At 35.9% G+C, this 16,531-nt stretch overlaps 2 protein-coding genes across 2 annotated transcripts; both read left to right on the top strand.

Annotated features, from left to right (window-relative positions):
* The first annotated feature begins 4,444 nt into the window (after window positions 1–4,444).
* Window positions 4,445–7,002, top strand: LOC135083629 (uncharacterized). The gene is made up of 3 exons (XM_063978331.1): window positions 4,445–4,645; window positions 5,307–5,562; window positions 6,551–7,002. Exons 1-3 carry the CDS (start codon window positions 4,505–4,507, stop codon window positions 6,883–6,885), a joined length of 732 nt encoding a protein of 243 aa, XP_063834401.1. The 5' UTR covers window positions 4,445–4,504; the 3' UTR covers window positions 6,886–7,002.
* Window positions 7,003–9,088: 2,086 nt separating this feature from the next.
* LOC135083628 (uncharacterized) lies at window positions 9,089–12,509 on the top strand. Its single transcript, XM_063978330.1, has 4 exons — window positions 9,089–9,288; window positions 9,978–10,121; window positions 10,876–10,987; window positions 11,297–12,509. Exons 1-4 carry the CDS (start codon window positions 9,154–9,156, stop codon window positions 11,644–11,646), a joined length of 741 nt encoding a protein of 246 aa, XP_063834400.1. The 5' UTR covers window positions 9,089–9,153; the 3' UTR covers window positions 11,647–12,509.
* Window positions 12,510–16,531: the final 4,022 nt, after the last annotated feature.

Here is a 16,531-nt window from a genome sequence, read left to right as displayed (position 1 = left end):
GACGTGGTTCGGATACCTGCTGTAGGTATACTAATTACTTGCTGGTTATTTAACTTTGGAATACTATTATCATACATCTTGTAGTTTCATCACTAATTAAAATAAAAAGTCTTTCCCTAACACAATAATCCGTGCCTTTTTAAAGCGAGAGTGAATAGGTACTCACACCCGTATTCACCAACGATGCTTGCTTAAGTGAAGCAGCAAATCAAACGCACAGCGTTGAATAGAGCTCTGTGATTGGTTTGTGTGTCACCCTGTGCGTCCACGCGCACGGTGAGACCTCATAGTAATGTTTGTGAATACGGACATCACAGCAGATAATATGTATCATTCTAGACTGCATTTCACTCGATTGCGGTCAAATAAACAAACAAAAAAATAACCCTCTCATTAGTACGCAGAAGTTTTATATAAGGATACTGCTTGGATTTATATGAGGCACTCAGAACATAGCCTCTACCAAATGGTTAGTACTTTTCTCTTTGACAAAGCTTTTGACCCATTTTGACCATCTGTTTCCCTAAAAGGGTCACTTTCTGACCTACCAGATTAAAGTAAAGTAGTTCTAGATAAAGTTTAACCAAATAGAAAGCTTTTAACTAAGAAATGTCGTCGACCTTGTTTCCTAATGTGATGTTTTCTAAATACTTGAAAGGCTAAGTGGGTGTATAGTTATCCTAATTAGTTTTTGTCTAAATTTTGGTATCATTATGGATTTTTTTTAATACTTGATGCTGGCAACTTCGTCCACAAGATAAAAAAAAGGAAAAAAGAAACTATTTTATTCTTTTATTTTACTTTTTAAGCGACAAGAACTCTATGTCAGTACCTGAATATACTGCGTGAAGTTGCTAGAATTTTATTTTTTTAATATTTGTAGAACGACTAGCCATCTTTTGTTTTTGTTTCATGCAGAACAAGGCAGATATTTGACTGCAATCGCACTTGATGTTAAATGAGATGCTGTTTATGTACACATCTGGTGAAGAAGATACAATTTTCATATTTTTTTCCATGGTTTTTAATTATTTTTCTATTTTTCACGTTTAATAAATAAGACCTTATTGTATTTTAAAATATAAAACAATATAATAGTAGAATCATAAAGGTAGCAGGAAAGCGCTGGACGCAGGCCGCTACCAACCGGGAAACATGGAAAGCATTGGGGGAGGCCTATGTTTAGCAGTGGACAACCTATGGCTGAGATGATGATGATGATGATAGTAGAATAATTTTGTAATTAAATCATTACGAGTTTTCCAATTAAAGGAGACTACGTTATTTAGAAGACGCATTCTTTTTTTGCACAATAAGCAATATAAGAAGATAATTAACGAAGTTGTTCTATCTGTTCTCACGCTTATAAACGTTTAAGAAGACAAATCGATGTGATCATAAAGTTCTGGAACAGTCTTGAGCACAATTCTGGGAATCTTCGACTTGATATTGGAAAATACCCAGACAAGCTTGCTATAGAAAACCGTTAGAACGTGAATAGGTGTATCTGTAATGGTATTTAGAATAACCAACGTTTTATTGTCAAATAGTTAACAGAATCCAAGACATTAGCTCTACACGCCCTACCTAACCTATCTAAACAAACTTTATAAGTACCTGTAGGTGCTTATTCACTCTTGCCTTGAAAGGCCCTAATTTGAAAATAAGTTGGCAATTATTTTCAAAATCAAAATCAAAATCAAAAATATTTATTCAGTTTAGACCACAAGTGGCACTTATGAACGTCAATAGAAAATAATAAAAAAAGAAAAGGTAGCCCTTATGGGGCACTTTACATGTCTCCTTATCTTTTGGGCCCTACCAGCGATTCGAGACAAACATATGGCAAGTGCTGAGAAGAAACGCCGGAACAAACTCAGTCACCACTTATTGCCAGGAATTATCTAACGGTAAGAATAGTCAAATTTAAGTACATCATCACGTATTTTGACTTGAAAACAACGTCATTGAAGCTGAGTGAATCGTTCGGCTGGTAAGAAAAGGGTCGTAGGTTTGAATCCCAATTGGTGCAGTAATCAACTGAGACTCAAGAGAGCGATCATTATTGAGTTTAGATAACTCAAAGTCAATAAATTATAATATTTGAGGTGGGATCCTAAAAAAATAGTTTAAAACATTTGAGAGACTAAAATTCAGTAAACAGTTGAGTATTCCAGCGACTTGGCCCACTTTTAGCTTGGTCCACGGGACAAGTCTCCGGATCGAATTTTAAAATATTTTTCTTCCGGCAACTGGGCTCAATGATTCTAGAGTAGTTTTTTGTTGATTTGGTGTTTAATTTATAAAAACATTGAAGGTGGGCCCAGTTGCCGACTTGGCTCGCGGAGCTAAAAGTGGGCCAAGTTGCTGAAAGACTCAACAGTTTTGGCTACAGTCAAAACAAAGTCATGGCTGGGTCGATTTTGGAAACACATTTTACACGTATTTTTCACGTCATTCCGTACATCCTTTGTAACACCAAGCACGCACCTCCTTTCACTCGCCGGCAAACGTACACTTGAACTCTGATTTAATAGTTTTATAATAACAGTTGTGTAACGTTAAATGACGTGACACAGTAACTTATAAACGGCAGACAGTACTCTTTGATGAGTATGTCTGGGCGGTTTGTCGCTTAGATGTCATATTTGGGATTCCTTCCATTCGCATAATGTTTTTGACATTGGCATTTTTTTTTCGCATAAAATTATTTTTCTGTAATTAACCGATTTAAATTGGATATAATAGTGACAAAATAGGCTTTAGCGGGGGTGCATTAGCTGCCTATTTATTTTTATCATACAAAATAAAAATTATATTATGCGTAATTACACTTTACCAAAATAATATTATGGCAAAAAATGTTATGCAAATGGATGCCCGTCATATTTATGTTTCTTTTTAGTTCCTGGAGACCATTTTGTATAGTAAAAGTTTCGTATCCTATATCCTTTAAGTATTTAACAGAGGGAAGCCGGTATATTTTTTTTTAATATTTCGAACTCCTATGTTTTTATGATTAAATTCGTTGCGGGTTCCAAGTCAGTTTGCTATCCCCCGGGACAACTCAACCTTCACTGGTTGGGTTTGACTGGAGTCCAAGCTGTAGATCCTGGCTGTACAGGAGTTGCAGTGGCGGGAAAAAATGGTGGTTTTAGTCCCGTTTTCATTTTTGTTGTCACCGTCATTATTATTATTTAGGGTCCCTTGTTCATTCCTGGAGGTTACTTTGGAGGTACTTTTGTGTAGTCGACAGTACTCAGATTTCATTTTTGTTCCAGAATATGTTTTATAAGTACATAAAGTGCCTCAGTTATAAAGCTAAAGAGTCCTCCTCCTATTTGACCGCAATTGCACCTGATGTTAAGTGGAATGCAGTCTAGGATGATACATTATGTGCCCTGTAAGTGCCTATTCACTCTCGCCTTGAAAAGGCCCGAATTACAGTGTTCTGGAAAGACAGCATTATTAACATAATACTGTTATAGCATTTATGAACATAAAAGCAATTCGTTAAACCTTTTTATCAGGAGTCTATTTTCAAACATCCTACTCGTAGTTATTTTAGGAAATCGAAAGCATTTTAATCAAATTTTAACTTGCGATAGTGTTAATTATACGGGTATTGGTGAACGAATCGCAAATGATAGTAAAATGTAGTTAATATGCAAAATAGAACCAAGATTTTCATGAAGTTTATTTACTTTTGATGGCTTGCACTTTATTGCATTGCATTTAAGGCCAATTCAATTGACGTGCGTATGTAATCCGTAATCATAGTTCATGCACCGTACAATTTTCTTTTAGTCGTTTACTCCCGTATTCACAAACGTTACTATGAGGTCTCACAGTGCGCGTGGACGCACAGGGTGACACATGAACCAATCACAGCTCTATTCAACGATGTGCGTTCGATTTGCTGCTTCACTTAAGCAATCATCGTTTGTGAATACGGCCGTAAAACTGTTAAGTGTGCCATATGAGTACAACAAAATATTTATGAATGTGTATAAAGGTCACAGAGATGCGCCGAAAACACGAAAACGTAACCCGCGCAGACGATCCGACAGAAAGTCGAATTTTAAGGTCAAGATACTAAACTTTTCCGGTTATAATCGACCTCGAATCGAAAAAATAGCTACATATAAAATTAGGACCACCTCATGCAAGAGGTAACAATCAATTTCACTTTTTATTGAAACAACCGAAAATTGAGTTACAACATTTTCACTTAGCATTATAGTGCAAACATCACTTTTTCTTTCGTTTGTGATAGCAAGAAACGCGCGAGTATTCGTGTGTAGTATGCAAACTTAGCTTTCTAACATCAAATATTTATTTTTCTACTTATCCTTACATTTTGCTTATGGCATATCAGTTAGTGTGCGACGTTAAACGACGACATACGTTACGTCAAAGTTATGGTGGGGGCTTGAAGGATAAAATCCATCACTTTTTTGGGAAAACATCATAACCTGCCAAGCGTTGGTTGGAGTAAAGCACAATGAGTATATACACGTCAATTGTATTTGTGGCCCTTCTGGCTGCAGTGCGTTGTGGGCCCGTGCAGGAAAACGGCGTAGCTGAAAATTTCGTTGGTGCGGTATCGGAATGCATAGAGAGTGACACGTCGCTATGTCTCAAGGTGAATACAATGGATTTACAGTGAAATTGTGAAGTGTTGTGAAAAATTAAAAAGGATTGACAGTATTCTCATGGAACGGTGTTTTTTGAAAAGTGTAGAAAAATGTTGATTTGTTACGGGATACGCGAAAAAATTGGGAGTGATTTGCAATGACTGAAACAGTGAATTTGTGAATATTCATCTCTGTGAAATAATTTAAAAAATATTTTTACGAATTATCTACCAATGCATAAATAAGTTTTCAGCCATTTCAAGTATCAAAATTTTATGTTATAAAAGTGTTTTCAACACATACATTAATACTAAAAATTGGGCAGAATTCAAAATAGTTTTGCCTAGTCGAATTATAAAAGGAACCTCGTGATTAATTTATCAACCTTTTTTTCTAAGCTTAATTTCGAGGAAATGGAATTTTCACACTAATTACCAGTGAATATTCATAATTTTCATTTAAACCCATTATTTAATTTCGAATAACTTTAGCAAGTCCCAAAATTAGACAAAAATGCCTAGTTTCAACTTCTTTAAAAAGATCTCGTTGGGGCGTTGATAACTTTGTGAAAAAAGTAAAAAAAAAATATTTCTGCATTAGCCAAATAAATCAAACTCATGTATTCATATAAAATCAAATCCCAACAACTAATTCCAACCAAAATTGCAGGAAAAGGCCCTCAAGCTGACCGAACGCTTGGCCATCACCAAAGATGTCAGCATCTTCGACGGTATGTCCCTCATCAACACCGGATCAGCTCGGTCAGCTCGCAGCTACGAGCCCTTAGCTGAAGACCCGAAGACCAGGGAGTACCAGATCGAAGAGAGAATCGCTGACAACATCGGAGACTTCTTGGACAATCATGTTCTTCAGCTGAGCTTAAGCGACAAGTCCGAAAATGAGTCCCGGGATTTGGATGAAGAAGGTAATTTCAACTGTATGCTAGAGTCATAGGTCATAAACTTGCTAGGTATACGTCATAATTTTGGGACAAGTCCTAGAAATTTACTAATGGTAATAAAAATTGATACACAAATTACTATATTCTAAAACGAAAACGTTTGGAGTTAATTAACCAGTCAAATGTTTATAAAATTAGTCAATAGTCAAAATTTCAGTCAAAATTTTGATACAAAAATGTGCCCTTTTGCATTTTAAATCTGGAAATATTTTCTCCTCACAATATTTTATGTCCAAAACATAAAACTAAAGAAAGATTTTCTTTAGAGAAAATGGTACATTGACTTAGCACAATAGGCAATTGAAGTGTTCGGATGTCACAATAGGTAGTAAAAGGTACAAAAGAACTTCTTACTTTGTCTCTAAAAACTATTTGTTTTGGCGTACCATTAATCATAACTCAAAGTACGTTGAAGACAATAAATCTTTACTTAGCATACTTATTAAACGGTTAACGTTTATCTCAATTTGTTCATTAGCAACTAAACTGCAATTAAGATGGTTATCTCACACAAGATCTTTAAGAAGGTGGATTAGTCATATTTGCGCAGAATCGTGAGCTTTCTTTAAATTATGGAGTTTGTAAGAGTTTTGCGTACGATTAAAATGCAGATTTTGTGTTAAGATAGAATACTCGTGATAATATTTTTGAGATTCGACTTTCTTATTTTATGGATCTAGTAAAATATGATACAATATTAGAAACGTTACACACTTGGTTACAACCTTTATTTTTTGGTGGTAGAATTGATGCCACCATATTTTGAACTCCAGTGAGATAACAATAATAACATACCTATAGTTCAAAACCAATGAAATTTTTTTCCTCTTTACCAATTATAGGGGTTAAAAAGAACGCTATTTTAAAATTTCATTTGTGTCTTTACTAATATAACCTCTTGAATTTAGTGATGCTATAAAACCAAACATTTAAAATTTCATTTCTTCCACAGCTCGCGGCAAGAAGAAGAAGAAGATCAAGAAGCTCCTGCCCCTCCTTCTTCTCTTGAAGCTCAAGATGGCCGCCCTCATCCCTCTCTTCCTTGGAATCATCGCCTTCGTCGCCGTCAAGGCCGTGTTCCTTGGCAAGATCGCTTTCGCCATGAACGCTGTGAACCTGATCAGGAAACTCCTGGCTAAGAAGGGAGGAGCTTCAGAGCCCTCAATTAGCTATGGTGCCCCTCATCATCATGATGAGCACCCAGGATATAACTACGAACCCGCTAGTCAAGGGTGGAGTCGACAGGCTACCGATGCTCAATCTCTAGCCTACGGTGGTCAGTTCTGATAGAATTTCTTGTGTGTGTCTGTGAATTTATTTATTGTGTGTGTGTATTTATTTGCCTGTTCGAAGCTGCCATCTACGAGTACCTCAGTATTTATAAAATAAAGTAATTTGTTCGAATTTTTGTTAATTTATTTCTATTAATAAGCCCCATGAATTTTAGTCCATTAAAGGTGATGTTGCACATAGATTGTCTAGTCATCTATGAGGAATTAAGTCAATTTATTTATATTTTTCTTAATCCTTTTAGTAACAAAGCGATTTTTAATAGTCACTTTGATCATAGTTAAATTATCAATAATTTCATTGAAAATTATGCATACTTATAACGTTAATGCAAAGTAGATAGCACACAAAGCTACCTAAATAATATCATATAAATATTAACCTTTAACCGACGACGTGATTTTTTTGTCACGCCGTCTGCGACGTCTGTGGGACCGCTATACTGTTTACTCAAAAAGTCATATTTTTTTGTATAAAAGTATATTAGTTTTATATTTTTTGAGAACATTATAGTATTACAAATAAACATACGTATAATTTGTGAGGAATCAATGTATATATTTTTTTTAAATATGGCTAAAACTTTTTTGACCCTTAATTTCATTGAAATTACACTAGAGCTCAATAATACCTATATAACTTGTAAATTTTAATCAAAGCAAGAAAAACTATACTCCTTCCTAAATATAGTGAACATAATGAATAAAATAAAAATAAATGACACGTACATTACATGCACAAAAAAAATATGACGTAGGGTAAACATCAGGCAAAATCAGGACATTTTTTTTACCGCATGCCAAGCATTTTCGGAATGCATATGTAACACCTGTAAGATAATTTCGTTTTCAATTTAGGTGGACTAAAATGTACGTCTTTTTTGCAGCTGTTGCAATGACATCAGGCTGATTTGGCATGTCAGAGCCTAGAATACATGTCACTGTTTGCTTTACCACCCGTTTCGCGGTATTTTTTTACAGACTACCATCTTTTACATAATATTATGTTCAAATATCAATTTGTCATTAGGAAATATCTTTTCCTAGGTTGTGGTGGCCCAGGATCCATCATTTTTACGAAAAATTTGTCGTCTAAAACAAAAACGCCAGTTTCAGTATGGGACAAAAATGTCACGTAGTCTGCGACGTGCGGTCCCACAGACCGCTGTTGAACTTCAAATCGAATTATCTTATTAAAACTGCCCTCGTCGATGTAACCACTACCTGTAATGGCGTTTGGGCAACTAAACTCGAAGGTACTGAGACGCTCGGGACACGGGAGTAAGTAGAACATTGCAATCCAGAAATTTCAAAAACCGGAGCGGTCTGTGAGACCGCACGTCGTCGGTTAAAGGTTAAAGTAATAATGTCAATTTTCAATCGAAATAATCGCTGTTTATGCAACAATAATCAAAAATATTTTCAAACAACGACTCACAGAAAACCACGTCTTCATACCATAATAGAAACGCGCCATTCTTCATAAACCGGTTTCATAAAATCAGGTTTATACAAGGAAGTGACATCCTACCAACAGAGGGCGTGAACTATGAATAAAAGAAAAAGCAGATATTATTATACTACATAACCATGCCCTATCTTTTAAAAGAACTAATTCAATTTCGGTAAATAGCATTACTACTTAGAGTATGACATACCTAGTTAATTCTTTCATCATACAAAAACAATTGACATTGGGCCTGTAAATGAGACTATCAACTAGCGAACTTTTTTTTATCAAAGAATAAAATTTTAAATCCTCTTCAAGTTGAGCTACTAGTTGCTACCAAACATTAACATAACGACTCCGTTGTCAATTTATTTAACGAGCTCTTTTGTTCCGTAGGCTTCAAAAGTTCAGAAGAAACAATGGGCTTTGCTATTCAAATGATTTTCAAAACAAGTAGGTATTCATATTATGACAATTTATTGACGCCTATCTCCAAATGTATAATTCATTATGTCTGTAACACTAATATGACAATCCTACATTGTATACTTTTAAAGGCACTATTGTAATAGAAAAAATGCTTGACTGCCTCCAGCATAAGCCCGTCAAAAGAAAATCAAAACAGTGTGATCGATGAAAATGAATTTAATACCGATGGTCACTATGGCATAGTGTCATCAAGTTTCTACAAGCCATATATTGCTTTAAAATGCTAATTCGGCAAGAGTTAGTGGGGGTATTTAGATAAAAAACTGTTACCAATCAAGTCTGGCATCACAGTTCTTTTGGTCTCGGTGTTATAGTGTTGTTGACGAGATGAAGATCTTTGGATTGTTGTGTCTAGTGGCAGTCGCCTCATGCGGCCCGGTGGCTCAAGATGAATCGGTGGTTCGTCTTATGGCCACCAATTTTGTGGATTGCGCCAACAGTGAATTGACCCTATGTCTGAAGGTAGGTCCTGTGACAAGTGACAGTGACAACAGTGAAATGGAGTGACAAAATAAAATATCAGTGATGGATAAAATAAAACGTTTTTGCTTGCGAATTATGCGACTATTAAATTATTGTGTTATTTTTACTGGTTACTTTGGATCAATTAAAATTCAAAGTCGTTGAACCCAACGGACAACAAAAAAACTCAGATCCGAAACAAATATACTGCTTAGTTATTCCATTATCATATTTTTAATAACTGTATCTCTAATCGTATGCAGTCATGCTACATAGTTGTTGTTTAGAGGCAGTTCGAACCGTTTTTTATTGCTCTACATTTTTGGACTGCTTTTTGTAGCAATATAAAATTGACCTCGTAAAATCGTTTGTATCAAATATTAGTTAATATTTTAGTTATAATAGAAAGCTTAAACAAAAGTATGTTAAAATAGATTCCTTGATGATTGATTGTAGTTATTGATTCTTGCAAAAAAGTGTAATCATTTATTTATCAGTTAGATAGCTAAGCAAACGAAAAGCAGATAAAAATGGCCGCGTTAAAACTAAACGAATTAAGATCAGAATCATCTTTTTACCAAATAAAGTTATCTAAAATGTATTGGTTTGATAGAGTTCTTTATTTTTACATGTCACAAAATAAAAAAAATCTTTATTTTTTTCTAAAATTGAATAATTTATTTGTCCAGGAACACGCTCTTAGAGCAACTGAGAAATTGAGGGCTGTGAGGAAATTGAACATCATCGATGGAGTCACCATCCTCAACAGCAGCCCTAAGGAGGCCAGGTCATTGGACACACTACCTTCGGAGCCTGAAGAAAGGAACAAAGAGGTAAGATAGTTACAACTATCAATTATTATTAGTTTATGGTAATACAAGCTAACGAAGTTAACGAAGCTACTCTTTCTTAAAAAAAAACTTTTTTATGACTTTTATGAATCAATAGGTGGTTAGTAGGTTAGTTATGCCCGTTTTCACCATCAATCTCTAAATTTAAGTGACCCCTATGAAAACAAAATGCCTGTTAGATATCTGTTACCATAGGTGTCACTTAAAAATTTAGGATTTATGGTGAAAACGGGCATTAGTGTTCTAATTGGCGTGAAGAATGAGTGGAAGAAATTGCCATTAATTATATTAAGCTCGCCTATTGTAATTAGATATGGTGTGCGTTAAACTGTAAAATATTTTTTATTCCAAAATGAATATTGTTTTCAAAAGAAGTCAAAGAACTACAAAAGGTAGTCTTGATTGCAATAATATTGTTTAAATTATGATTTATTCAATTTAAATGTTGTAAGTACCGATATAACAAATGCAAGTTGTATAACGATCACTAAAGTTAAACTACTCATATTTTAGTATACAATCAAAAATGTTATTTACCAAAGCAAAACTATTGAACCAACAAATTACCTACTCAATGTTATAAAATTCATAAAAAATCTAAATAATGTTTCTTCGTCATGATGATACACTATTAGAAAATACGTAGCATCAAAGTCCTCTGTTTCATTAATATGAAACCTAATCTAAATTCACGATTTTTCCAATTACTCCCTAACGCCATGTTTTTTTTTATCAGGTCACTGAAAGACTTTGGTCAACAGCGTCTGACCTCCTTCAGAGGTCTGAATTGGAATTGAGCTTCCCTGGATCCGAAGATGACGAAAATGACTCCAGAGCTCTCAACGAAGGTAAAGATAAAACTAATAATATTGCGAATATTGAAAATGATCTTAACAGCACTCAAAATTCTTGATACTTTATACAAAAAACTGCATGAAAAGAAAATCTTGACACACAGAAAACTAACAACTCTAGAAGAGCACAATTTGATTTACAAAATCTAATTAGCTATTGAAATGCAACACGTGTTTTCAAATGTCCCGTCTTAGGTAAGAGTGAAACTGCATTGGAAATGGACGTAACTTTGCAATTCCAATAAAAGCAAATCGCCTTAAAGCTGCGCTTCCAAATGGTCTAATTAACGGTATTGTTCACAGTTGAGGAGAGCCGTGGCAAGAAGAAGAAGGAGACCAAAAAGAAGCTGAAAATGCTGATTCCTTTAGTCCTGATCGCGAAAGCCAAAGCCATTGCTTTGGTGGTGCTGTCTTTAGTTGTCATTGCAGCTTCGATCTTCAAGTTGGCGCTGCTCGCCAAGATTGCCTTCATTGTCAAGGCCATCTCTATCCTCAAGGCTCTTCTAGCTAAGAAGAACGAGCATCACGAAGAAGAGGTTTGGGCACCTCCTCATGATGATCACGGTCACGGAGGACACGGTGGATGGGAAGGAGGCTGGTCCAGGTCGAAGAAAGACGCTGGAAACTTGGCCTACTCGGCTTACAGGAAGTAAGATTGAAGTAAGAGACATGCGATTTGGCACCTGAAGTTGGGAAAACATTGTTGGGTTATTACTTCTAAATTATTTTATTGCAGCAAAAATGCTGTATAGTTTTTGTTTAAAATAGGACCCGAGAGATTTTATTATAACTTAGGTAAATACTATTTCTGTTTAGATCAACTTCAGCATGCCAAATTCAGAGCTACCTACACTGTTCACAATCTTGTAAAACTTACTAACGGTTTCGATTTTATGTACTGTTCATTTTATAAGTTACTCATGGAGGCCAGTTAATTTATTGAGTTATTTATTCGCGTGTGTTTGTGTGATTTTAAATGTTTTGTTTAGTTGTTTTATTTATTTTCTTTTCTGTCATTTTACATGTGAAATTTTGGGTGTAAATTTTATGTTACTTGTTAATTTGACTGAAAAGGAATCTTTTTATTTTATTGTTTAGTGTATATTTGTGTAAATATTATATGTTTTAATTATGTTTTTTTTTAATTATTTATGTCTTTATTATTATTATTTTGTGTTTTTTATTTTTTGTTTTATATTTATTGCGACGTAATGCGTTATTATACCAAATACCTTCTGTTTAATAAATATTATAGGATTGTATGTATCTTTATCTCTAAATTATGTATGTATGTAATTGTTTTTGTATTGTATGGTCTATTAATTATTATTTATTGATACTTATGTATCTATTTATGATCTCTGGTTTTATGTTATATTCTTCTTTAAGCACTTTATATGTATCGTGTATCACGAATATGTTTGTTATTATTATTTGTGAGTCTGTGTGTGTGAAAGTTGTTATTTATTCGTACAATTGTAAGCCATGAAATAAACCAAAAGCGTTATTTTGTTTATTTATATCTTTTATTTCTAACCTGCATATAATATCATAAAAATAATATAAAATATTTCAGATACTTACACATTTTCCACAATGAATACTTAGATAATTCCAATATGATAATTTATTTTCCTTCAACGGAAATGTGAAAGTTGATATTGAATATAAAATACATTTATGAAATAAGTACCAAATAGTTATGTGATAATATTTATTTATCAATCAAACATTATAACTGTGCTTTAAGCTTGACAAAGCTTTTAAATCAACTCTTAACGATCTAGACATTCTTGAAGGATGTATGTGTTATAGTCGAGAAAGTTAAATCTATTTTTATTCGGCCATTGTTCCACCACCTAGATATTTGTTTGAGAATTGAATTCAAGACTGCACAATCCTGAGAATATAATATGACATCTTAATCAAAATAAATTATAAACTTTTACTTGTGTCCTCGAAAACTTTTATGACTTTTGTAGATTGGTCATTTAGCACAAAATGGAAATACAAGCTTAGCACTTTAAGAGTAGGTGGTATGAGCAAGACATATAGTGTATAGACAATTAGACAGAGCTTATTGGTTAAACAATGTTCCATTGATAAAAAAGTGACTTGAAATTCTCTGAGTATCTACTGCTTCTCACGAAATAAGTTTTTAATGGCGGTCAAGCTATAAATCCCGGCTACACAGTACACATATACGTGCTTGGAGTTTCCCTGCGTGATGGAATCAGAAATGAGGAGATCCGCACGAGAACCAAAGTGACCGACATAGCCCGCAGAATTGCTAAAATCAAGAGGCAGTGGGCGGGGCACATAGCTCGTAGAGACGATGGCTGTTGGGGCAGAAAAGTTCTCGAGTGGCGACCATGGGCTGAAAGACGTAGCGTGGGCAGGCCTCCTACTAGGTGGACCGACGATCTGGTAAAGGTCGCGGGAAGAGCCTGAATGCGGGCAGCGCAGGACCGTGCATTGTGGAAAACCTTGGAGGAGGCCATTGTCCAGCAGTGGACGTCATTTGGCTGAAACGAACGAACGAACGAACACAGTACACAGGAGTGGCAGAGCGATGGGAATGACAGGCGGGTAGTCTCGTTCTAACGAAATAATTGTTATGCCCGAGTAACTTTGGTTTACTACTATATTATAAAGCATATATCAACAAATAACATTCGTATTTAAACCAAACTCCGTTTTTCATAGCTCTATGTCATCTAAGCTTTTAAACCAATAAGCCTTTTCAAAGCATTCATTTAAGTGGAACGTTATTCTATTGAATTCCGATTGAAAGTCAACGGAAATAAATACACGTTTTGACTAAAGCCGGACTTAATTGGACAGGTTATTGTCGACCTACATCCTTGGTCGTAGCAAAGTTGGAAATAATATGAAGTCTAACAAACGGAGATTTGATATGCTTTTAAATTGTTATTCAGAAAATAGCTGACAAAAGAGCGTCTTCAAATCTTTTAAGTTTTTGACTCCAACTTTGGTTTCCACCAAGATGGAGTTGAGCAGAGAAGTAGAAATAACCAATCAGATTCCATTATTTGCACATCTCCACTCTGATTAGCTTCGGTGGAAATGGATCGAGTAGAGTGTCAGGGCACTTGTTTTCCTATAGATTTGTCTAATCTGATTTGATCGATTGATCTGTCGATTGATCTGTCGCTTTGGTGGAAATAGCCTGCCAGCTTCACCGTACAAATCCTCTCAGCTCTGCCTCGCTCTCGTCGTTTCAGCCGAAATACGTCCACTGCTGGACAAAGGCCTCCCCCAAGGATTTCCACGAAGACCGATCCTGCGCCGCTCGCATCCAGGCACCTCCCGCGACCTTCACCAGATCGTCGGTCCACCTAGTGGGAGGCCTGCCCACGCTACGTCTTCCGGCTCGTGGTAGCCACTCAAGAACTTTCCTGCCACTCTGCTTCACTTCAGTACAAATGGATCGAGCGGAGAAGTGTCGGACGCACCTGTTTTTTATAGATTTCGTCTCCGCACCGCTCCGCTCTTCTCTGCATCGCTTTGGTGGAAATTGACTGCCAGCTTCGCCGCACAAATCCTCTCGTCTCCGCACTGCTCCGTCTTGGCGAAAACCGGGCCATAAGCTTTGAAGGAGCTTACGTTCTTCACGGGGCTGCAAATGGCTGAAATGATGATGATTTTCATAAAAAAACTATTATTTACCTTACAATAGTATGATTCGAATAAATATACACTTTTCCATCTAAGTTTTCACGTTAACGCAAATACGAGTAAGTCTGACGTATGATTATGCTGATTTATGATTAAACTCCGCTTTTATAGAGCTTTTTATTAGAAACGTAAATCATAGAATATTATAATTGGAAATGTTTTCATTATTACACAGGTTAAATATAGGTTTTCTATAAAATAACCAAACCCTTGCCTTTCCCTTAAAACTTTATACATAATATATAGGAAGGTAGGTACCACTAGACCCTTCGATTTCATTATAAAAAACATACTCCTTCCTTGGCAGTTGGGTAAAAAAGGTCAGTAAAATATCATACTTGTCAATTTGAGTTCAACATTTGAGTTACTTACGCCCGTATTCACAAACGATGCTTGCTTAAGTGAAGCAGCAAATCGAACGCACAGCGTTGAATAGAGCTCTGTGATTGGTTCGTGTGTCACCCTGTGCGTCCACGCGCACTGTGAGACCTCATAGTATGTTTGTGAATACGGGCGTTATTTCCTAATTAAAGTTATGTGCAGTTATAGTTAACTGGTTAATATACACTGAAACAGATTTGTAGCCGTATTTTTATTTTCTACAAATAAGTGGGATTCTATTAACTGTAACTTAACCTGAAATAAAAAAAAATTGTCGCTAAAATTCTCATCCATTTCACAGTATCCTTTTACTATTGTAAGAGCAACAAGTTCCAATAGCACATCTCAGTGAAAACTATCTCTACTTTCTCTTACGAGTTTCTGCTAGTGAGTTATCTTTCTTGCGAAATAACTGTTACAGTGCTGTAGGCGTTTGTAAGACTCGACATAACTTAAATATTGAAATGTACTAAACTAATCTTTCAATACTATTTTTTTTATGCATAATGAGGTATGTATTTGACCACAATCGCACCTGGTGTTAAGTGGGATGCAGTCTAGGATGGTACTAAAATCTGCATTGTAAGTGCCTATTCACTCTCGCCTTGAAAAGGCCCGGATTATAGTCTTCGGGAATGACAGCAGCAGGCAGCGAATTCCAGTCCCTAAGTGAAGCCTTAGTGCTTTCAGGAAGTAAATTAAAACTATCCAAATAATGTAGTAGAATTTGGAAATGAAACAGCGTCATCTAACGAAAGCTTTCTGTACCACTATGCAATGCATTAGTTGTTAACTGCATGGTCTGCATGTGTAAAGAACCCACACGTACTGAACTATTTCTATTGAATCTTTGATCTAAGCTAAGGCACCCCAATCATTGCAAAATGTATTTATTTAATAATTAATTAATTAATTTAAAGGCACAACCACAGAACACAATTCAATACAATTACAAAGATAACTCAACTAGGTCTCACTTCGTTTCGGTTCAGCCAAATGACGTCCACTGCTGGACAAAGGCCTCCCCCAAGGTTTTCCACAATGAACGGTCCTGCGCTGCCCGCATCCAGGCTCTTCCCGCGACATTTACCAGATCGTCGGTCCACCTAGTAGGAGGCCTACCCACGCTACGTCTTCCAGCCCGTGGTCGCCACTCGAGAACTTTCCTGCCCCAACGGCCATCGTCTCTACGAGCTATGTGCCCCGCCCACTGCCACTTGGTTTTAGCAATTCTGCGAGCTATGTCGGTTACTTTGGTTCTCCTGCGGATCTCATAAAAAGGCTCAAGGTCACCCAAAGGGCGATGGAGCGGGCTATGCTCGGAGTTTCCCTGCGTGATCGAATCCGAAATGAGGTCTCACTTATTCACTTTGAAATGTAAATGAAGGCTCAAAATCAACTTTTAGTCCGATATAAAAATTAACTCCCTACTTTGGCATTATCATGTTAACCAAAGAC

This window comes from Ostrinia nubilalis, chromosome 24, assembly GCF_963855985.1.
Source record: "Ostrinia nubilalis chromosome 24, ilOstNubi1.1, whole genome shotgun sequence".
Lineage (NCBI taxonomy): Eukaryota > Metazoa > Arthropoda > Insecta > Lepidoptera > Crambidae > Ostrinia > Ostrinia nubilalis.
Note: the sequence above shows the minus strand (reverse complement) of the source record. Positions and strands in the feature narration are given on the sequence as shown.